Source organism: Nesoenas mayeri (genome assembly GCF_963082525.1).
Source record: "Nesoenas mayeri genome assembly, chromosome: 8".
Classification (NCBI taxonomy): domain Eukaryota; kingdom Metazoa; phylum Chordata; class Aves; order Columbiformes; family Columbidae; genus Nesoenas; species Nesoenas mayeri.
In genome coordinates this window covers 5895306-5918048 of record NC_137554.1, presented here as the reverse complement: position 1 = coordinate 5918048, position 22743 = coordinate 5895306, and the positions used below count along the sequence as shown (strand labels likewise).

General features: G+C 40.3%; 1 protein-coding gene across 14 annotated transcripts in view; it reads right to left on the bottom strand.

Moving 5' to 3' along the window:
* Positions 1-1070: 1070 nt before the first annotated feature.
* The window catches only part of RC3H1 (ring finger and CCCH-type domains 1), a 62412-nt gene continuing 40739 nt past the window's right edge, over positions 1071-22743 (bottom strand). For 7 of the 14 annotated variants that reach the window (XM_080348815.1, XM_080348818.1, XM_080348816.1 and 4 more), the window contains 11 exons: positions 22399-22680; positions 21863-22080; positions 20056-20432; positions 18797-18928; positions 18055-18225; positions 15055-15265; positions 13893-13983; positions 13631-13766; positions 11456-11626; positions 10771-10886; positions 1071-9583 (listed from right to left, as the gene is read on the bottom strand). In XM_080348815.1, the coding sequence (XP_080204941.1) occupies positions 9430-9583; positions 10771-10886; positions 11456-11626; positions 13631-13766; positions 13893-13983; positions 15055-15265; positions 18055-18225; positions 18797-18928; positions 20056-20432; positions 21863-22080; positions 22399-22680 (2059 nt within the window). In that variant the 3' untranslated portion in view covers positions 1071-9429. The remainder of the gene's footprint in view (positions 9584-10770; positions 10887-11455; positions 11627-13630; positions 13767-13892; positions 13984-15054; positions 15266-18054; positions 18226-18796; positions 18929-20055; positions 20433-21862; positions 22081-22398; positions 22681-22743) is intronic. The other 7 variants (XM_080348820.1, XM_080348811.1, XM_080348822.1 and 4 more) reach the window with 7 other exon arrangements.

Genomic DNA, 22743 nt, shown 5'->3' with positions numbered 1-22743 from the left:
CCTTTCTATCCCCGTATCCATACCCAAAGGGACAACAAAAAATGCCATCCGCTTGAGCCCAGCCTCTCCTCTTTTCCTGATACAAACCCCTTCAAGTTTCCCCAAAGCTGATGCAGAGCAGCCACCGCTCCCTTCTGAAGGATCTGATTCTCCACAGCACTTCACATCTTTAAAAGCCAAACACTGCAGCACTACTATTTAAAAAAAAATTCTTAAGAGAGTACCTGAGCATCCTGGACCCACAGACTAGTGGGAAAAATGGAAAGGAAACCATCATCAACTGAAACACCCAGTTTTCTGCTAGATTGCCCAATAAATATAATTCCCTTTTGGGAATTCATCATCCAGCAAGAAAATACAGTTGTGTGGAAGTGCGAGGGGGCCGAACAGTGAGCAGTGATGGGCGAAGCACACACCTCAGCCTGGATCCACTGCGCCTGGGCTCAAAAGTCAAGATACAAGCAGCAAACCTGCATGACCAACCAGGGCAGAAGGCTGTGCTTTCAGTAGGAAAGGGAATTGTTTTTCAGCAAAGTAGCAGCTTCTTCTGTAACGGACTATGTTCAGTCAGCCTCAGATTTATAGCCAGCTACTGACTTGCTAAAGCCCACAAAAAGGAGTAGATTAAAAATCACAAACCAGACCAGGCATCAAACCTTGTTCTCACTTTAAGGCAGGTTCCAAACCAGGCTCAACGTTAAGAGGGACACCGCTTGCTCCTTGCTCTGAAGTGCTTGTTTTATTCTAGGGTTTTTCTGTTTTCTTGGGTTTTATTTTTAATATGTAGACTCTCTTCGAGAAAAAATAATCCATTTTTCCTTTTTGTTCACCTCTTTTGAACACACGAAGCAGCCACTTCACTTACAGGTAGAGTCAGAGAGGAAGGGGCCAGACCCCCAAACAGAGGCACGGGGCTTCTCTGCTGTTTGGTGCCTCTTATGCTCCAGCCTGGCAGAGAACAAAAACATCCTTGATCTGAAGAAAGTCTTGTATCTCATCCAAAATACACAAGAATGCACATTCATCCCAGATAGAAAAATGAGAGATATTTCAGTGTGTTCTCCATTAATTTATCATTTAATATAAATGCTGACAGAAAAGCAGGTTAAGACCTTGTAGACACTTCAATCTATTTACAAACCAAATATTGAATCACCACCGTTCCACTCATTATTTTTTTTGTTGAATCTGCAACTCAGAGGACCCTCAGACACTATGTGGAAGCAAGGTGAGGCTGAGTCAGCTTTAAAAGGGAGAAAAGCAAGGTGAAGGGGGAAGAAGATATAGCATTTCAATATATGGCTTTTTCTATATAACCACCATGCACCAGGTCTCCATTTCCTTGAGAAATAAAGGAGACAAATATTGACTTCCAGATCTCTTGCCCTTTGCCTCCTTCAATCCATTCCGTTCCAGTTCAGCGCATCTAGGCCTGCCTTTCAAGTTTAAAAGGTATATTGTGGGAGTAAAGACACAAGGAGTTGGACATAGGGAAATGTGTCTTCTACCCCTTCTGTCACATCGGAGTTTTTCCAAAAGGTAGTAAAGCATCTAACCTTCCCAGGAAAGGCACCTCAGTGCCTTTTGTGCCTCTGAACGTCTCCCCCATGACCAGACCTGTATGTACAAGACTTCAAAATTGCCCTGAACTTGCCAAGAATTCAGTTTATGGAATTCTTATAATGCATTCTACTTAATCTCTATTCCTATTAAAAATGTTTTCATAGTTACAAACAATAAATATTCACAATACCAACCCAGAGTCAGCCATTCTCATAAAGGTTCAAGAAATTTGGGGTTTGTTTTAGACAGGGAAGAGAAGCAGGAAAGGAAGAAAACAGCAGAATGAGAAGAAAAGCAAGAAAAACACTAGCTCAACAAGGAGAATCCATGACATTTTGTTCAGCATTGACTTATGAGAGCAGTAGACAGGGTATTTCATTTAGCCAGGATCCTAAATAAAGTCAAGAAGTAGTTGATAACCTGACTCAACAAATCTCATGGTCTCCTTTATTGCCTAGACTATCCTTTTTATTTTATTTTTTGTTACATATACCTCTGCAGGGCACAATCACATACAATCAATACGATTGGAAAATTACATGGCTCTATCCCAAGCATATATGCACCAATGTTAAAAAGTTATTTAAAAAAACCAAACAAACCAAAAAAAATAAAATAAACTCCACCCAAAAAGGTGATAATGACTGCAGAATGTCTCGGGGAGACTTATATGGAACTACCAAGATCAAAGAAAACTAGGCTTACAAAAAAGAGGAAAAAAAGGTCATCTATAGAGAAATCCCACAACTGGAAGTTGATGGTTTTAAAGAAGGGGTGGGAGCTGTCATCTAGAAGCTTCCACAACTCTTTCTCCCTCCTCCCACATGTGCCTTGCCTCACCTCTTCCTCCCCATCGCAACAAATACAATGGGGAAAGAGCTCGACACGATGCTACCAGTCATAGAAAACAGGGAAAAAATGATCAAGCTACAGCACAGTCGTTAAGCTGGCTTCAAGAAAAGCTTCTCTTGGCATAGAGGCTGCTCACACGGCAAGCAGAGGCCAAAGGAGTAATGGGAAGTCCTTAAAATTAGGAAAAAATGGAAGTCATTTGATGTGTTCAATTTGCCCATGTTACGGCAGCTTCACTTCGGAGAGGCTGCGGATTAAAGGTACCAATTGTAAACTGTGCGGCAGCGGTGACAGGAACAGGGTTTCCTCTCTTCTGTCTCAGGTTGCTTTATACATTTAGAAAATGCTGCTACCGAGTTGGGTTTTTTTTAATCCAGAAATAAAGAGGTCAGTGCACACATCCAGTTGTGGGATCCATCCAATATACAATCTGGTTTGGATGCCAAAGACTTGCGAGTACTGTCTGCCACAGAATTATTAATAAAAATCCTTTTAACATTACAAAGAAGCAAATAATTTCTTAAACATCAAACACTCCATAAGATTTTTTTCTTACAGATATATTTTCCCATATACTTTTCAAATATAATTCCATCATCTCTAATGCTTTTTATTTAAAGAGACACTGCACCCCCTGTTGCTACCATTTTTCCCAAGACTGTATTTTTAAAACTGAAGTTGATAGTTGGTTTCCCTAAAAATTCTAGATCTAAGAATCAGTTGTCCAAAGACACCCAACTTGCTGGATGCAGCCAGACACCTCAACTTTTCCAAATGCTGAATACCTGGTGATTTGCACTAAAACCATACACAAACTCACTGAAATTGCAAATATTGCCTGGGAAAGATGAGCTAATTATTTAGGTTATTAAGCTATAGGCATCCAGTTTTGATTATTATAGTAATATATTTTAATCTTAAAATGACTAGGATGCTCCTGATGCAGACAAACCCACATTCCCACGTGCTCTTTTTGTTGGGAAGTTTCAGAAAAAGCTGCACTCTTCGCTTACCATAGTGTTCAAAGAGTTTCCACAGCACGATATTACACTTGCCATTGGGAAATAAAATTATAAAGAAAACCAATATTAAATTTGTTCTGGTTTTCCTACTAATCAAGGCTCTACCTGCATCACAAGAAGCGTCTTGAAGACTGCGATAACACTAAGCTGTTACATTCTTCTTCCTACACAAGAATAAAGACCACACGTTAACTGTATAAGGACACTGCTGGGATAACATTCCCCAAAATCGCTTACTAATATTGTGAAACTTGAACTAACTTACTCTAGCCTTTCATCCCCCTGACATTTCAACAGAAGATAATGCAGTTGCTAACAGCTGCGTGTGGGAAAGAGACTCCCCAATGAAGTTTTTGACACTTGGGACTATATGTGATCTGAGGACAGCTCCATTTGCTCTACATAATCCATAGGCTTGTATACTGCAAGTAACTGTTAGCAGCAAGGCTATACCTTACAGGTGGCTCAGAAGAGCAGCTTCACTTGCCTCAGAAATTCAGAGTTTACATCTGCTCAAGCAAGGCAAATGTTTCCTCCAGTTTGTGTCTAAATCGCCATTTAGACAACTCAAGAACTTTCGCTTCCTTTTTGAATCCAGGGGAACTGATTTATTGTGATACAAGAAATTAAGCTGCTGCCACACTGACTTTTTTTTGGTTGTTTTTAAATTGGTGCTACCAACATTAGGAGACGGGAATAGGAAGGGTGTGTTTTGGAGAGTGAACGATGACAAAATATGAATATGAAGGTAACATTGTGCCCCAGCCTTGCTCTGTGCTCCATCTATTCTAGGCCTACAAAATCTTATTCAAACACACACAGACAAGCACAAAACTTGCACCCTGTTTATATGTTTGTTTTTCGGTTTTCTCCCCAGTTTAGAACAGAGAAGATGAGTTAGCACTCCTGCTGCTGAGCCTCCTGATTATTAGCACTGCATTTCTTGGACCATGAAACTGGCTCTGAAATAGCTAGTCAACCAAAGATACTTTATATTGGGCTTCTTCAGATAACTATTGTGTAAGTCTGCTTCATTATAGTCCAGATTTATAAATGGAAATGAGGGTTTACGCTACTCTGCCTTACAGACTTCTCTCTGCAAGTGAAAACTTCCAAGAGGTTCAAAGTTAGATCAAGGATGGAAAATGCAAGCGGCTTTCTTGTATTAGCAATGAAAAGCCTCACTCCCAGCCCTTTCTAGTACAGGATTTGCCCCACCTTACTCAGTCCGTGCTGTCAAGAGACAACATCATCATACGAGTTTGCTTCTTCCACATCTAATTTAATGTAATGCTCCAGTTTGACAAGTCTTTTCAGTTCCAATGGGCTTAAAAGTCAGTCACATTTGCAACACAGATTCATCTTTCACTGTAACTGAAGAAATTGTAAATGGGTATTCATTTTAAACACTTAAAGACAAGGCTTCTTTGATTATATAAAATTTCTACATTCCTTCTCCCTTTCTCAATGAGCCATTCCGGCAGCTGAGAGAATGCATGAGAGACTGAAAACATGTTTGAATACTCCAGATACATTGCAAATTGTACAACTAAATGGAATGATTTTCCACAATTCAATGCACGGATAAGGCTTGACAATCATTAGCTTTTGCAAATTGTTATTAGGATAATACAGTCAACTCACAAAATCCTACAAAGATCTGACAATTGAAACGGCTACACCAGGAAAAAAAAGTGTAAAGCACAAGTCTTTGGCTCTCCTCTAAAGAAAAACAGCAGTTTACCATGTTTATACAGATCCCCCGTTTGCCTACCAGTAGGGGCAATATCACATTTGTGCATCACTGAGTAATAACACCATTAGAAAAGGCAACTTCACAGAAGTTATTGGCTAAGCGAATTCATTTGAATGCTCTGTTTTGAGGCAGCAAGCTGTCACTGTTACACAATCAGGGAGGGTGAAGGGGCAAACCACAGAAGGAAAGGAAGGAAGGGATGGACAGAAGGGAGAGAATACAGCTCGGAAGAAACTACACAGAGAATTTAAGAAAGGGGATAACAGTGCTGCGAGTCTGAAAAGTGCTCTGATCTAAATTCTAAAAAGTATACTCTAAAATGGGACAGGATACAATAGAATACACGAGGGGCAAAAGAAAAGGTTAAGTTTCTCCTATTAAGAGAACTAGGTCACAGGAAAGGAAGAAGAGATGTTGACAGAAGGAGAAGGAAAATACTCCAGAATAAACAAACATCATTTCTACACTGACTGAATGACATCCTACAGCTTAACCTAACACTTGAAGCTTCCTATTCTGGAGGGTCTGTCTGTGCTGGGGCTGAAACCCAGGTATCAATAAGGGTTCAAAGTTGTTTACTGCAGTAGAAAATGGAACCTACCTACCAAATGATGTAGTAGTGCCCTAACACCATTGTAATACTGTGTTCTTCTTGCCCAAGCAGAAGAAACCACTTGCTAGCGTACACTGGTTTCACGGAGGTGGACAGCATTCCTGTACAAGTGGGATAAAGATGGACTACAAAAATGAATGTAGTAGGATAGAGAATTACTCCATTAATTTTCATTCCCTGGTTATTTGCTGTAACCATTAATGGTTCTTTTATATGTAGAACTATCTGTCCTCGCAGTTCTACTAGGATGCTTTTCCACAAAGAGGGAAAATTTTAGGTGCAGCTTCCAAAAAGACTTAAAAGCATGCAGTAAATTTTGCTGTTTGACTTGTTTCATCAACTAAAAAACAGAAAAAGGACAAGAAGAGGAGGGGGAAAAAGAAAAAAAAAAAAATCAATATTGTTGGTGGATATTAAACAAACTATTTGAGAAGCCAAACTATAATACTGGGCAAACAGGGCATTCACCTGGCGGCAACGATCACAACAAGGACACTATGCACAAAGTACAGCATGGAGAGCTGGATAATGGAGAAAAAAAACCCCAACAGTACGGTCTCCCTTCTAATCCACAGGTTTTGGAAGAATTCACCATACGTAGGCCAGCAACCTGAAAAGTTCTTACTGCAGAATTCCTTCCAGGAGCAAAAGTGGAGGAAAAACTAATCCTTAACCTGGCAAGGAAATTAGCTGGCACAAGTAATAAAAGGTAACAAGTTGTTTTCCCCCCCTCCAGATTTTCTTCCTAGTGTTGAAAACAAATCTGTAGGTTCAAAACAGATCATAACCGTCTTCCAAAAATTTTACATCAAGAATTACTGCAGTCAAAAAAAAGGTACATTCTGGGCTTGTCCTCCTAAATTAGAATATTGCACTAATTATCTCAACTAAAATGAGCTCCCTGTGTTAATAATGACACAGCAGGAAGAAGTAAAACTAATTAAAAGCAAGGAGAAGGTTGACCTGACAGTGGTGCTCTGCACTAAAGGATGGGAGAACAGGGCACAGTGCCCGTGTTGGTTGACTTGTGAGCAGGTTCATCATCATTTCCAGAGCAGAGAAGGGAGGAACAGACCTGACAGGCTCAAAACCCAGCCTAGTTGTGCTTGGCTCAACGGGGAGCGGCTGTAATGCGAGGCCTCGAGTAGGAGATATGGATGGATGGGGACAAGGTGTAGATGAAGCTGTTCTACTGCAAAGATGATTCTTTGCCAAAAGTTAAGAAGGGTTAAAAAAAGAGAGCAAGCTTCAAAACTACTTTAGGCAATTAAGAGGCCAAAGTTTAACTAAGAGCAAAATAAACCCCTGTGAAGACATATGGAAAGTATGGGCGTGTGTGCTGAAAAATGCCTTTATTTTTGTTCAGTGCTTCTACCTCCCAGACATTTGATCACAACAGCTGCGCTCATGCGAAAAAATTCTTAAAACATACCCAATATATATACAGATATAACTATGTATATATGTATATATATATTTATATATAAATTTTTATTTAAATAAAAAAGAAAGCTCGAATCCCAAGCCAATATGTGTATCAAATCCTTGACCAGCCAGGTCTGTAGGGCATAATCAAATTCAATGTGAAATAGTATATAAACGCGGTGCCTTGACTGGGCAAATTAAATAATTGCTACTCAAAAGAGTCTTCTGTTTGGACTCTCCTACTGGTAGGCAATAGTGGGACTGTATCCCCTCCCACCCCCCATTTTGTTTTATTTAACAGTATGATGAATGCAAAGCTTAGCCCAAGGTTGCTATGACCTCAGCAGGAGTTAAGGTTAAGGAAAAAACTAAAAACCAAGAAAATTTATTAACTCTTGCTTTACCCAACCAAAGCAATGCAGTAATTTATTACATAACCAGTGCTTTCCGATTTAGTAGTCGAACTCAGAAAGGAAAAACAAGTGAGAACAGGTCAAGAAGGAGCGAGCAGCACTTGAAAAATCATTCTCCACAGAGTTCTTTGTGTACAGGGTCTCACCCCAGTGTGTGTCAAAATAGCCAAAAAATGTGCAGCAAGAATTAAACCTCTTTCATTTCTTTAGCTTTGAAAGAAAACATGTAGAAAGGCTTAGAGCTTCCCCCAACTGATGCTTACAAAGCATCTTCTTGGAGAAGTAGCACATTAGCTCTTTATCAAGCACGATTTGTTTTTCTGACAGGATCCTTGCTGTACCCAAAGTGATCCTTTTGATGCAACTTTTCCCCAATACAAGGGGAATCTAGGAAGGAAGGCAGACAAGCTGCAGATTGATTCTCAGGTGTCAAATTCTAATACAGACCTTAAACAATGCCAACTTTAAATTGACATCACTGATGCACAAGAGTCAAAGATTCTTGTGTTGGTCTCCTTCAGTGAAAGGTCCTCACCACATCATTACAATTAAACAACATGTATCACCGAACAAAACAAAGTGAAGCAAAAAAAATCAAGTTATAGAGGAAGTTACTCTGTTTTTAATAATAAAATAGCAAGGAAGAAAAAGGCAATAGTTGCTGAGAAGGAGGCCTCCATGAAAGACCTGTTTCAAAAGGCAAGTCCCTCTGCATCAAGGTACTTGTGTGGAGTCTGGGTAAGCGTGTTTTAAAGGCAAAGTGAGAAGGGGAAAGAAACCCCAGCAAATGCAAGATAAATTAACATGGTCTGCCAGCTCACCAGCAGTTAACATCCTTTCGGCAACTGCATAGAAATAGGAAGCAGAGGGAACATAAGGTTAGAGATTCTGCCTCAGTCAGGGCTGCACAACCTTCAGTGGTTCGTTAAGCTTCTCTAGCACAATCCCCAGCTAACGAGCTTCAGAAATACCTGTGCTGTAGCAGATGGGTCTGCATTCTGCTCACCTCTCCAGTGCCAACAGCAAATAAAAGGCCAGCAACCTTAAAATAATGTATGTTGGACGCTTAATTTCTTATGCTCTTTAATTACATATGCTGTGCTGGGACATATACAAAGGACTGCACCTGTTGCATCGCAAAGATTCTGTCACTTGTAGTTTAAACTTAAATAATTTAAGCAAACAGTCTCACACAAGATAGGGTTCAGTTCCTAGCTATGATGGGAAAAATTGTTTTAAGAATGAAGTTTGCTGCACATCTTTTGACACCGTAATTCACAGCTACTCTCCAACCCCCGTTCCTTGTTTACCTTTAAACCATTTAAGGAAGTGACCACATTGTTTTAGTCATTGAAAAATTAAGATGATAGGGAACTATGCACTGGGTATGTAATAATACCAAAATAAAAGAAAAAACCTACTTCATTAAGATCATACAATTAATCAAACAGAGTATATATATAATATCTTTTTTTTTTTAAGCCCTGGGATCCAAGGCGTCCAAAGTTATTAAAATAAAGTTCATTCACAGAACAAAAACAAATTTAATTTGAATCGCTTGCAGATACTGCTAATTTTCATATTTTTTTTTAATTAAAAAATGCGTTAATGTGAACTATGTGCAGGATTTGTTTCTAGTAGTTGTGTTTGTGCACATTGCCTCTGGACCTGCTGCTCTGCTACTGCTGTTGCTCCTGGGTTTCTCCGATCGCCCTTGGAAAAAAAAACGTGACGGAAGCTACCGAGACCCCAGCAAAAGGAACTCTGGGGTACGTTGGCCTCACTTCATGGAGCAGACGTGGGCGAAACTCCCGCTGTCTGGGAGTCCTGGTTGTCTCCTCCTCCCTCCGGGTCCTCCGACAGGCTGAGAGATGCTGTCTTGTTGGACAGGAGGCCAATGTTCTCTTGTGTCAAGGGTGATCCGTTCGGAACGTCGCTGCTGAAAGGGAGCGGTGAGAAGAAGGTGGGAGGGGGTGAAGAGAAGTAATTATTGAGATTTCTCATTGAAGTAAAAAGGACTTTCATATTTGTTGCTGCAGCATCTCAAGGAACAGTTGTGAAAATATGCAAAGACTTGTCTTGTATAATAAATAGGTTGCCAGGTACACTGGAAGTACTTACCAGACAAAGAACTGATACAAGGCTCATGGAAAAAAAGACTACATATTTTTATGGTTCTAGATTAGTTGTATTTTGCAAACTATTTCAGTATGTGCCAGAAGATGTACCGTATATATCTATACAATGCAGCCATTCCAGAACATTTAACTTATCTGGAGCATCTTAATTTTTCTGTTTTTAAAAAAGAACTAGTAGTTTCAATTTCATTACTTCCAGAATTTCTGCTCTGAAGGCCTCAATCTAATGCTGCAGCACCGAACTCAAGGATCAATTATAAGAAATACAGACTTCAGCAAGAGTTGAGAGGTTTGCATTTTCTGAACACACTTTCTGAATAAATATCCAGATTCCAAACTGCTCACATAGAGTTATGCAAACTTAATGAAACATCTGAGCTTCTTCTGTTCAAAGTAGTAGTCTGAGTACTCACAGATGTTTGCAGCCACTTGCTATGTAGATTTCCAGCATTCCCAGACAACAACTTATTTCAATTGACTATCAAATGTGAGTTTAAATCAATCCCAACATCTACACAAATAAAAACTGCTGCCTACAAATAAAAGTGAACTTAGTTTCATAGTTCCATACCTTCCTAGATAACATCCACATCATAAAACTTAGCAGAATGGAATAACTTTCCTCTCACATTTGGAACATTTATTTCCTTTGAAACTAAAGCAGTAGATAAAAGTTGTCTTTTATGGTTGGTTGTTTCCGGCTCCTTCTTACTAAGCATCCAATATTAACCAGATGGAATTCTGGTCTCAGAAAGATTGTAATACTTTTGTTGTGTTAATTGATATAGAGTCCCATTCCACTCACCAACTAATCAGCTGAAATGGCCCTTAATTCATGCTTGCACTACAAAAACTTGATTTATGTAATATTTTCATAGCAGATGCTGCGGTATCAATGTGAGGCAAGTGGTATTACCTGTATACCAGAGAGTGACCCTGCTTAAGTCATTCTCCTGTGACACAAAGACAGATTGAAAATCCCTGTTACCTGAATGTCAGTGCGAGGTCCTCAGCTGGAGCCTTGCTTTGCGGCTCTAATTGTCCATTTTCTGTCTGTTTAGTGGTGCCCAGTTTGTTTTTTATATCCAGTGAAGACTGACTCTCCTTTAAAAACAGGACAGAAGAAACATTCTTTAACATTGTGTTAGAAGAATTTGAGGCTTCATCCTTTTGGACCGATGATGAAGGCCTGTAAACTGGAGTCACACAGTGTAACCCACAAAAGCCATAAGACAAGAAAACAGACTCTAAGATACGCTCCTCCTCTCAGGACACAAGATTTCCCGAAAGGAAGGGATGATTCTTGTAACAACAAGCAAAGACCATAGACTGTAACAGCACACAGACTTCTGAACGCTAGCCTGTACCTGCAGACAAAGTTTTCTGTGTTAAAGCAGTTTATACAACTCATGGCACAGTGACCTTGGAGACGATTCAGTTTTCACCAAATTCAGCACCACATTTATTTCCAAGTGGCAACAAAATAACAGCAGAATATTTTAAAGTGGCCAGACTTCAAATTCAAGTAATTCTCAGAAGGTTTTGAAGAGTAAAGAGGTGAAGAGGGAGGCGGATGAGTCCAGCTGTGGTCATCCAGAGAGCCTCTTTGGCAGGGTAAGAGGGCTGCACCACGGCTCTCCCTGTCTCTGCCTTCCCACCCCCACAGCACTCACCATGCTCAGCTCCCGGGTTCTCTTCCCAATTTCCCTTTCCACCTGGTGTAGCTCCAAGCTCAGCTGCTCACTTGAGATCATCCCAGGCCACTTGGGAGGTGGGGCTGGGGGCTGTGGTTGGCCTGCCAGGGTAGTCGCCTCCCTCTGCAACAGCAGCCTGTTACTAACAGCCTAAATGCATAAAGCCAAGCACATACACAACTGAGCACACAACAACCAAGCACAGAAAGAGCTCTATGCCATCATCGAGAGCATTGCTGCTTTGCAAAACTAAGGCCTTCTCTCTCCATGTTTAACAAGGTCTCAATCAAAACCACTTTCAATGCAAGTTTTAACGTTTTTTAAATGCAAGTTTAAACATTTTTTACATGTAGATAAGTCTTTCACTTTTAAACAAGCAGTGTTAAATACCTTTTACTGTAATGAATTTGCATGGGTTTTCCCCATATACCTTTCCCTTCTCAAAACTAAGATTAAGCACATGAACAAACCCACTATATTTTCTTTAACAAATAGATCACAAAAGAGTAAAAGCATATCTTCTGTTTTATTTTACAGTAGTAGAATTTATCAAATTCTACAGCAGAGCCAGTATTATTGCAAAACCATATAAAATATCTCCATGGACATGAATGTCAGTATGTAGCTCCCTGCTGGCCCAGATCAGAAAGCACAATAACAGCGAGGGGCAAGTGACCACAGTGATTCCCAAACTGCAAGTTCCTAGCAGCCAACTAAAAGCAGGAACCACATCAGTCACTCCAAAAATTTGCTAGTATTTGGGAATTGGTTCCATAAGTGTGTGCTCTGCATTGAAGCTACTACTCCACACAACAGAATGTCTGGTTGGCCTACAAGCAGAAATGCTCATTTGAGAAGAAAACCGAACAATCTAGTTCTTCACGCTCAGGCTGAATGAATCAAGAACTTGCTACAACCTTGCAGCAGGTAAATCAAGTCTCTTGAATTTCAAATATCTACTTGCAGCTTTGAACAACAGAGAGAAATTGAAAGCTGTTATTGCTCAAAATAACCAATGAGTTCTCAGAAATTCACATTATGGTAATATCAAGGCTCAAAACTCAGCTACGCAGGATTTAACAACTGCCAAAATCACAATAATAATGAGCAGGAGAGGCAGACCACTTATGGGTTTTGCAACTTTTCAATACTCTTTGATTATGGCAAAGGCAGACATGCAAGATTTAAAACATTTTCTCCTCGTTCCCAAACAAGAGCAGCACAAGAACACAAGTTATGTTTCGAGTAACTAAAAAATGCATACTGCTTGTAACTGGTGCTGTGACCTACAAATTGTCAGCTCTTACAATGAATCTGCAATAACCCTCCTCTGTAACACGTGTTCTTCAGTAACCATCGTTTCAGCAGAAGCTGTTGCCTAATACCTACAGCAATTTCTTCTGGGAAAACATTAATATGAGTAGTTACTGAGGTACAAAGAATAGTTTTCTAGTAAATGTTGACTGATTATTTTCCTAGGAGAAAAAAACAACACCTAAAGCTTTTCTAAGACAATTGTTTCATTATGCTTTGACATGCCTCCTTCTGTGACTAATAAAATACAAAGATTCCAGCTCATTAATTCTTTTACAAATGGAGACTCCCATCTTTCCTCATGTCACAACTACACTTTTTTCTAGGCAAGGAGACAAAATATTAAAGTTAAGTTTTTTAAGCTAAATATCTTAAGCTTTTATTTTCTTGCATCTTGTGGCTTACACTATTTAAACAGGTACAACACAAAGCCAAACATGAAACAGATAAAGATCTCAGCTTCCTGTACGTAAAATCAGACAGTTTTCAATGGCAGCAAAGCCAAGAGGAACAGGTGCCTACATCACAAGTTTGTCTCTGAGTTAAGGGAAGAACAGAGAGGGGGAGTAAGTGAGAGAGAGAATAAAAGCAAAGAGCAACGTGCACAGAGCACAGATTCAAGTATGGTGTTGATCTGCACGTGAAGCGCAGGGAAGTTTCTGGTGCTATGCAGAGGTTTACACTTGCACCATAGCCCTGATGCCCAGCATCACAGAATTAAGTATTGTTATTGGTTATCCTTACAGTCTGAGAAAGATCATCAACACATGAAAAGCAGCTTTCCTGACTTCATCTCTCTCCATACCACCCCTCACTGCTCTTCCAGATGTCGGTACCAACCTCTAGTCCTCGCATTTGTGTCTGCTGGCTAATCTGATGGTCTACTTGCTGCAGCTCCATGCGCAGCTGCTGCTCTCGTTCAGCTGAGGGCAACTGTTTCCCATGACCAGCCACATCTGACATGGACAGTCTCTCCCTTTGGGATCAGAAAAGCAAAAAACAATTAGACTAAAACCAAAACAAAAACAACTTGGCTCAGTTTGCACAGAAAGAAAGAACGAAAGTTTAGAAAAAAAGCAAAGGAAAAATAAAACAATTCTACCTGTCATTGAAACGTCCCTGAGAAGGTATATTTTGATGAGGAGAATACGGAGAGCCTCCCCAGCCACTGTGAGTTCCGTAAGGATTGTAGTCTGCCAGTGAACAGAAAGAAAACCATGTCACATTACTACAAAACTATCCTTTAAGTAGGTCAACCAACACACAGTGCTGGGCAGAAATTAAAGAATAACCAGAAACATCATCCCCCTAAGAGAAAGGATGTCTAGCATTTCTTCTGCTGCAACAAACGCAAAAACACTATGTGTAACCAGTCTGACATGCACAATGCACGACTCTTCCTACACATCCAACAAGATCTGCTACAGCCTTCCAGAGTCCAGATTGGGAAGGAGTTCAGGCACTCAGAGAGACAGGGACTAAAAACAAGCTTACAGCTGCCATGAGAGCAATTACTCAAGTTGCTAAAAGACTCAAGAGTTGATTAATAATTGTGAGACATCTAGTCAACACCAGTTCAAAGATTAAGCTATCAGGAAAGCGAGAAAGCCTAGAAAGTTACTGTTTGAATTAAGCAAATGAGTTTTTGTTTTGTTTCCAGCAGTCAACTGCTGAAAAAAAATCTAGAAGGAAGTTTGGGGTAATAAAATGAAGTATTTTCTTAAGATTATTCAGTGCACCTCAAGAAAGAGATTACCTTTTGGAGTAAGACATACAGCCACACTATATGTGTGATTAGAAAACAGATGTGTAGAGAACAAACCACTGCTATTCTGCTTGCTTTGCCATAAAACAATGGCCACACTAAGCTCGCAGCAGCAACTACCCATCAAGTAGGAGTGAAGTGCAGTACTTTGTTATGATGGTTTTGCGTTATATATATTTGAGAAAGCGGTAAGTTTCTGCATTCTACTACAACAGATTTAAAAGAAGCCTCATCTCAGAGGGACCAGCAGAACAAAATAACTTTTTCTAAACAGCAACAAACAACACTACATGTGCAAAACCTGTCCTTGGAGCAGGAAGCAGTGGCAGCCTTTTTCTTCAGGTTTCTCAGGGTAGCCCTACCTGGAGTTATTTTTAGGGGCATAACATACATTTTTAGATTTCTGAAACAAGAATTAAGTTTACAAGGGTTGTCTTCAACTTGTGCTACACTGTATAGCACTAAAGAAAATCGCAAAATCCAAGAGCACACACCGTACCTGAAATGATTGATTTGGTGGTAGCTCCCTGAACCGCCATGGCCGGCATGGGACCCGAATTCTGGTACATCGCTTTGGAAGTACGAGAGATGGCCCCAAATCTCGACACAGTTGGCCGGTCTCCAAACGGAATGAGGTCATCGTCACCAGTCTCTGCCGCTCTCCTCTGCATGTCTAATCGCTGGTCACGCATGGCTTTACTCTCCACGTTCTAGACAAGATGCAGAAGAGGCAGTCAAAAAACTTACTCAGAAACAAAGCCAAAAACCCACATTCCTTTTACAACAAGCTGGTACCAGTACAGTAAATCTCTCTTGTATTCTCTATTCCCTTCATTCTTCAACTAGTCTTCCTATTTTTCAGTTTGTAACTCCACTGTTAGAGTTGATGTCTCTTTAATGGTGTAACTTCAGATGATCATTACTACCACCACTGTGAAACACTTGCATAATTGTGAACAAGTCTAAGAGAAGGGAGCAACAGCAAAAGGAAATTAAGACAGAAAATCTAATGGGACAGAAGGGGAAAAAAACTCTGCAGAATAAAGTCAAAGAAGAGATCAGCAGGCATCTCTGAGGAACACATACTCCTTTCAAAGTCCAAAAGAAATTTATCTGAAGGCCAGTGTTAAGAGCTATAACACCTACCAGCCTAGAGATGACTCGAAATGGGAATTATTCAGTCCAGCGCTTGCTCGGACATGCCTAGTACATCTTTTCAGGCACATTGTTCATTAAGCAGTACAACTGCTTGTAACATCCTGGTTTCTAACTCAGCTTCAGAGTGGGTTAGCAAATGAACAGATGAAATATTTTCTCTCTACTTAAAGAAGTTTGCCAAGCCATCACAAGGGAAGAGATGTGCACATAAACCAAGCTGGATTTAGCATGATAAGTCAATTTGACTTAAATTACTTAAAAGAAGAAACAACAGGTTATCATAAAGATTTCTAACAAAACTTTTCCTGAGTTGAAGTTAGGCCAGTTATGGGAGAAGTCACCTGGAGTAAGTTAAACAAGTCAGCGTGTTGTTACCAAGAATAAAAATGTATTTAAAAAAAGCTTCCTCAACACAAAAGAAACACACAAAAAATACACTCCCCTCAAATAATCACCACATCCAGATAAACACAAAACATTAGCAGAAATAAACAGACTCACGAAGAAAAAGTGCTTAGTTAAATGGGAAAGTTATCTGCTGGCTGCCAGAAAACGCTAACACAGTAAGAATTGCCAAAAATCAAGTTAAGACTTCGCTAAAGGAATAAAACTGTAGCACAGTGCTATGTACAGCACAAAGAACACGGTAAGTGGGGCTACAACACAAAGAGGACTGGCTGAAAGCCAAACACTTCAGTACGGTCCAAAATTAAAACTCCGTAAGCTTTCAGTGAGAATAAAGGATTGCTAGAAACAGACAAAATAACAGAGCTAGGGCAGGAATAAAGGGGTGAAATGGCTCACAACTGAGGTGGAAGTTAAGAAATGCAACATATTGAAACTGGAAAAGGCATTAGACAGCATCTACGTCAGAATTCTGAAACAAAATGATATTTTGATCTCAAGTCTCTAGGATGCTAGTAGTAATTGTAATTTATTTCTGTTTACTAAGTGGGGGAGGAAGAATGTAGTGAAGTTGCAATGTCATCTGCATAAAATCCAGCATTATGCACTCTCAGATGATACTATTTTTATGCTTGAAAAAAGGAATATCTTACAAACAACGAAAAAAGGAAGAATTAGTTCACTTGCCATCTGCAGTGAAGGTCTCCTGAGAATTTTTTCCTGTGAGGAAAGAAAAACTGAAGAGCAGCAGAGATCCTATTCGCTTATCCAAAAACTAGCTCTGGGGCAGAACAACGCTTAGTTTAGCAATGAAAAGGGAGGCTGCTTCTCCAGAACCCTATTACCTCTCTTAATTGAGTTCCAGTTTGTTTGCACTGTTTTCTAGCAGCAGGGATGAAAGATGAGAGCTGTTTGCTGGTTCCTGAACGCTGCCACTTGGACAGCAATAAGCTGATTCTGAATAATCTCAGTACTTCCCCAGGTCAAATGTGACAGTGTTGTGACTCAGAGCAAACACACTGTGTATGACAGAGAGCAAAAGGAGATGTAACAACCTAAGGATGAAGATAAGATGCCTTTTCTTGCTCTGCTTTTTCTGGGAGAAAGCATCCTTTTTGCTCCCATTTAACACAGTGCCATCAAGGTCTTACAGAAAAACAATTCAGTGGATGGAAAACAGATGCATTTAATTCCAAAGATGCAGAGGGGAAGCAGAGAAGCCTGCCTGTGGGTTTACGGAAGCTGAACAGAAAAATCCTGTGATTTAGTTCAGGGGTTGCAACAGGTGAGCACCTGTCCACAGAAGAATAAATTCTAGACAGAAATTCCTTACTCCCCTCCTTATTGGCCAAAGGTCACCATGACAGTGACAATATATGAACAAAAGATGCTAAAACACTTCTGCAGACGGGAGGTGAAGGAGAAAAACAGGTGCATCTTTGTAAAACAGTCCCTCAGACTAAGAAGTCCTTTCTCTTTAAGACTTCAATGTCTTCCTACTTGATGTGCTACCAGCATACTTCTTGCTGTCAAGTGATGCTTGAATGTTCGGAAGAAACAGAATAGTGGTGCTATTTCAGAATTCTGTTTTTTGGTTTTTTTTCTTACATTCATGACGGCCAATGATGACACCCTTCCTTTTGCAGCACTTACCGAGCAAAAATGCAGCAGCAAAAAATAAGACCACAGCCATGGCTTCAGAAAAGGGCAGCACAGAGTTAGATGCAAGTTTGGGGTATTCTTGCAGTCACAAATCACAGAGACTCCTTCAAGTAAAAACTAGTAAAGTACTCTGCATGCTTGCAAATGCATTCTTTGACTGTAACACACTTTTCAGCATAAATAGAAGTATTGCCATCATCCTGGAAAACAAAGAGTCCCTCCCAAGCCAGAGAAGTACCAGCTTTTCTGCTGAGCTCCCCTCATCGCTACATACCGCCATCTCCACACTCCTTGCTGCCACGACATCTTTGGGTTTTGCATCTTTGGTTCCAATATAGGAGCCGATGGTGTCACAGGACCAGGGAGAGTACTGGCTATAGTCGTTTCCTTTGTATTTCCCAGCTACCTTCAGGTCTTCATCCAAGTACTGTACAAAAACAAAAATCTGGTTCTGTAAGTGAAAGGAAGAAGCAGCTTCACAGCCACCACTACTTAGCTCAACAACTTAAAGAAAAACACCACCAGGATTATTTTTTTATCGGATACATCACCATTTGGAATTGGGCCACAGCAAGCATGAAGTGTGTCAAATTCTGATCACCTGGCTACGCTCCCAGTGCTGACTGTTCACTTGGCCAGTATGAAAGTGATATTTTGACCTTGGTTAAAAAAATAAAGGTCTATCATGCTGTTACTTAACTCTAAACATGTCAGGAACAAATGAAGCAAAGTCCACTACACATGAAGACTGACTACAATTAATAATGGCTCCAAACTAATTCTCTTGGTTGCACCAAGAGCAGATAGCTTAGGATCAGCGGTAGATCAGAGAACCAACAGCCAGTCAAGAGACTGGAGACTGCACTATAAGGACTTCCCAAAGTCCTACCCCTCCACCATGTGCCAACACTGTACTGTTCTAATTTCCGTGTTGTCTTCACCTATCATGAAAACACTAACTCTAAAGTATTTTCTCAACATGCTAGGAAGTCACATTTTTGTCAAAATATGCTTACCTCCTCTGAATGAAAGGGGTGAGGCAAAGTTGGTGACGGTGCAAAAGGAGGTGGAGAAATCACCTTCCTCTCTTCTAGCTGGGCCATGATCTCTTTCCTTCGTCGGTGAAGTTCATCTAGGCTGGGATGAGGCTGAAACAAAGACATACCTTAAAAAATATGGCAACCATATACTGCAATAAAAGGAAAAACAATGAATAGACAGTATCAGTACAATAACAACTAATCACTTTGTTGAGATCTACGTGTTAACTTTCATGTTTAACATAGGACATGCACATTCCTACACCGGCCAGTGTTAAAGACAACCCAAGGGCAGGGAACGTTAATTCCCTAAAATTGATTAGATCCTCAACTAACCCAGTGTTTCTAGCTTTAATACTACTTATCTTTTAACTCACAGGTAGCTCAACATGACCCTGCGTTCCAGCTTGGCAAAGTTTCCACTGGAATGTGTTCCAGCACGGCAAGTCCCCATTTTAGTCATATGGGGAAAAGTGTTACAACTCTACAAATCATAACCTAGTACCAGTTAGTTTGCATTTATTATTCATTTCGCAATAGAATTAAATATCCCACAAATATGTTAAACTCAAAATCAATACATCTGTAAGCTACATGAAAAACGCTTCCTGGACTCAGTAATACAATTCATCTGAATGACAGCTACTTAACTCAAACTACTCTACAAGACTCAATTCCAGCTGGTGATTGACCCAAACCGGCTTGTACACTTCTACTAGGAACACCCTCCAGTTGGCAAGTCTTAAAAGGAGAGAAAATTTGGAAGAGTAGAAATTTTATCTCCTTTATCAAGGGATGTATGTTCGCATATTTGTTTATTTAGGCACAGGGATGGTCAGTCACAGATGGGCAGCACATGAACGCACATGTGATCATATGCCCACACTGTAAATAAGAGAGTGGTCCTCTCCAGAATTATCTTTGTTGGAGAAGTCAGGGCCATATGCAACTTCTAAAATTAATTAAAATGCTTTTGTACTCTGAGCACTAAGTAGCAGCCCACTTTTTTACATTTTAACTTCATTATAATTGCAGAGTTGACCAGTAACTAAGCTGCCTTCCTGTTTTTTATTAGCTTCAAATGCACCCTTCCTAAAAAGTTCAAACTCCTATTTCCTCACAAAAAATATCCCCTTACTGCAATGAAAAAAAATATATGATCAGTAGTTTATATAATCAAGTAGTTTATACTTCCTCTCTCAAACAACTACAAAAACACAGTATAAAAGCCATACCCTGTGGCATGAAGGTCTGATCTGACCAAGATGTGGCGCCACGGGGCAATACCCCTCTGTTTGCTGGTATCTGTCTCTGGATTCAGGTACGTAGGGAGGTACGGCCACTGGCGGTATCTCAATGGGCACTGGGCTTCCTCGCACCATCTCCTCTCGCTGATACGGCTGGACCGGGGGATACACGCGACGGCTGTCGTAGTGCGGTGGATATATGGGCTGCCCCATAGGAGGGTACTGCTGCGGCTGTGTGTACTGGGGGCTCACCACGCGATCCTGAAGGTAGGGCGGGTAATGGTCTAAATAAGGTGGCCCAGGTTCAGGAGCTGATGGAGGAGGTCGGACAAAGCGAGACATGGACTGAGTGGGATAGTAAACTCCTGAAATGAAGCAAGAGGGTAAAAACATATTTAAAGTGATTATCACAGCTCACACAACACACTCATTTCAAACATTCTATTCTACAAGTATCATGAAAGAATGATAGAAATTAATTCACATTTATTGTTTGCCCCCACTGTCTAACCTGTATTTCTACACAAAAATTAACCACAAAAAGGCAAAAGTTGATCCAAAGCTCAAGTGGCACAGCTTAATTATCTAAATAAGATATCAGTAAGATGTAAAGCTCACAGGTGCTGGAGAAGAGGTGGTGAGACTGAGCCTATCACTGGTGCCACAAAAACAGAAATAATTCACTAGAATGTCTCTGCAGATTGATAGTAATGCTTTTAGCTAGACAAGACCTAAAAAGCAAACTGAAGGTGAGCCTGTACATCTTTATCCATGCAACCAAAAATTCAATTTGTCTCAACATATCAGAGCCACTGCCTGTGTAAAAAAACTTGGTTTAATTAGAATTTAAAATTGTCTAAAGGTTTGTTCTACCTCTTGAAGAACAGAAGGAAATTTCAGTACCGCAAATCACCAAACACTAAGATCGCACCTCCTAGTTACCTGAAGATTTTAGTAATATATCTGGGATCTCTGGATAACTTAAAATTATGCATTAATATGTGCTCATGGTTAATAATGTGTGCATCAAATTTTGTGGACAACTCGAATCTTCATTTGCACACAATAATCAAATGTAAGCTTTTTTTGCCTCAAAACACTCTGCAACTTTCTCAAAAATGGTGGGTATACGTGTCCTTCCTTTCCAGGGCTTTTTCTTCTTTCCACTTCTTTCAGACTTCCATTCCTTATTTTTCTTTACTTCGCTTTGTCATTTCTCTCTCCAACCTTATGTTGCAAAAGAATCATTCTCTGTCCTTATGTATAACCATACCTTTTTGTTTTAATCTCCTTCAATATTATCTTTCTCCTCTTCATCTCTTTAATATTTAGAACTTTTGATCTCATTTCCTTTCTTATGATGTTTTTTTTTTGTGCCCAGCCCTTCTTTTAAACGCACTTGTCTCTACCACCATGTGCATGCGCAGACATTTCTGGTACACTCATATGCTTTTCATTGAGGGTGTAAGTATTTTCACCCTTCACACATAAACTCCTCTGCTTGTTAAGCCTTATTTCCATTTTCCCCAAGTCAAATTGAATTAAGGTTTACCATATTAGATCCCTGATCTAGCCCAGTTGGGAAGAACTGAAGAACAAAGGATTTGCTACACTGGATGGATATAAACCTGTTTTCACTTGCATTAGAGTCCTCAGTCAAGACATAAAAAGCCTACCATTTCCATTTTATTAAGCCAGCACCACATTAGTGACTATAGTCCACATGACATGCGAGAAAACTCCAACTTTAAATGGGTACAAAGATGAAAGATAGAGAGTTTGGTCTCAAACTTACCTTGTTGGTAGGGCGCTGGCTCAAATGGTGGGGCAGCTCCTCTAGGATCTTGATAAAACATATCTGCTTGTGGAGTGTTATACAGCTGAGACCCTCGGGGTACCATGTGCAGCTGCTTGGCGACAGACACTGAAGGCAGATCTGCTGGGGCCCGAGTGGGCACAGGATGAGGGTTGACCGGTAAGGCAGAAATAGAGCCCTTGGGGACAGATTCCACCCTAAAAAGCAGAGAGATGGTACCTCTCGTTAAGGTCTGATATAGCACGCTGTACTTTAAAAACACTGTTCTTCATCTATATTCCAACTTCTGAATGCTTACATCACCTTCTCCAATTAAAATACAAGCAAACTAGGGAAGTAAAGCAGTTTAAAGTTTTAGCTTTAGTTTTCTACTCTCCTCTTTAATCACTTGGAAAAAACAACACAACCAAAAAAAATGCTCTTGTTCTATTTCTTTTCTAGCAAATGGGCTTACTATGTTTCTACTGCATATTTACACACATGACACTTTGAACAAGATGTAGGAAGACTCGTACAAGTCAGGGGGGGATCCAGGGGCACTGCTACTCAGATGGTCCATCTTCCCCGGCTTCAGAGCTGTTTCATAACTGGAGTCAGTCCCTCGAGAAATAAGTTGCGTCACCGTGCTGCCTGTTGACACAATTCCATTTGGCAGAGCAGGAGTTTTCCTACTGGGCAAGTCCACTCCCCCTTCCTCCGAGAGGATAGCTCCTGAAGGCAGGCCCACCTCGTTCAGCTGGCCCAGGGATGCGCTCAGGGGTCTTCTGGGAACCAGACGCTTGTTCATTTTACGGAATCTTCAGAAAAAGAAACCACACATCAAAAAATGAAACAAACAAAAAAACCCACACCGAACAGGA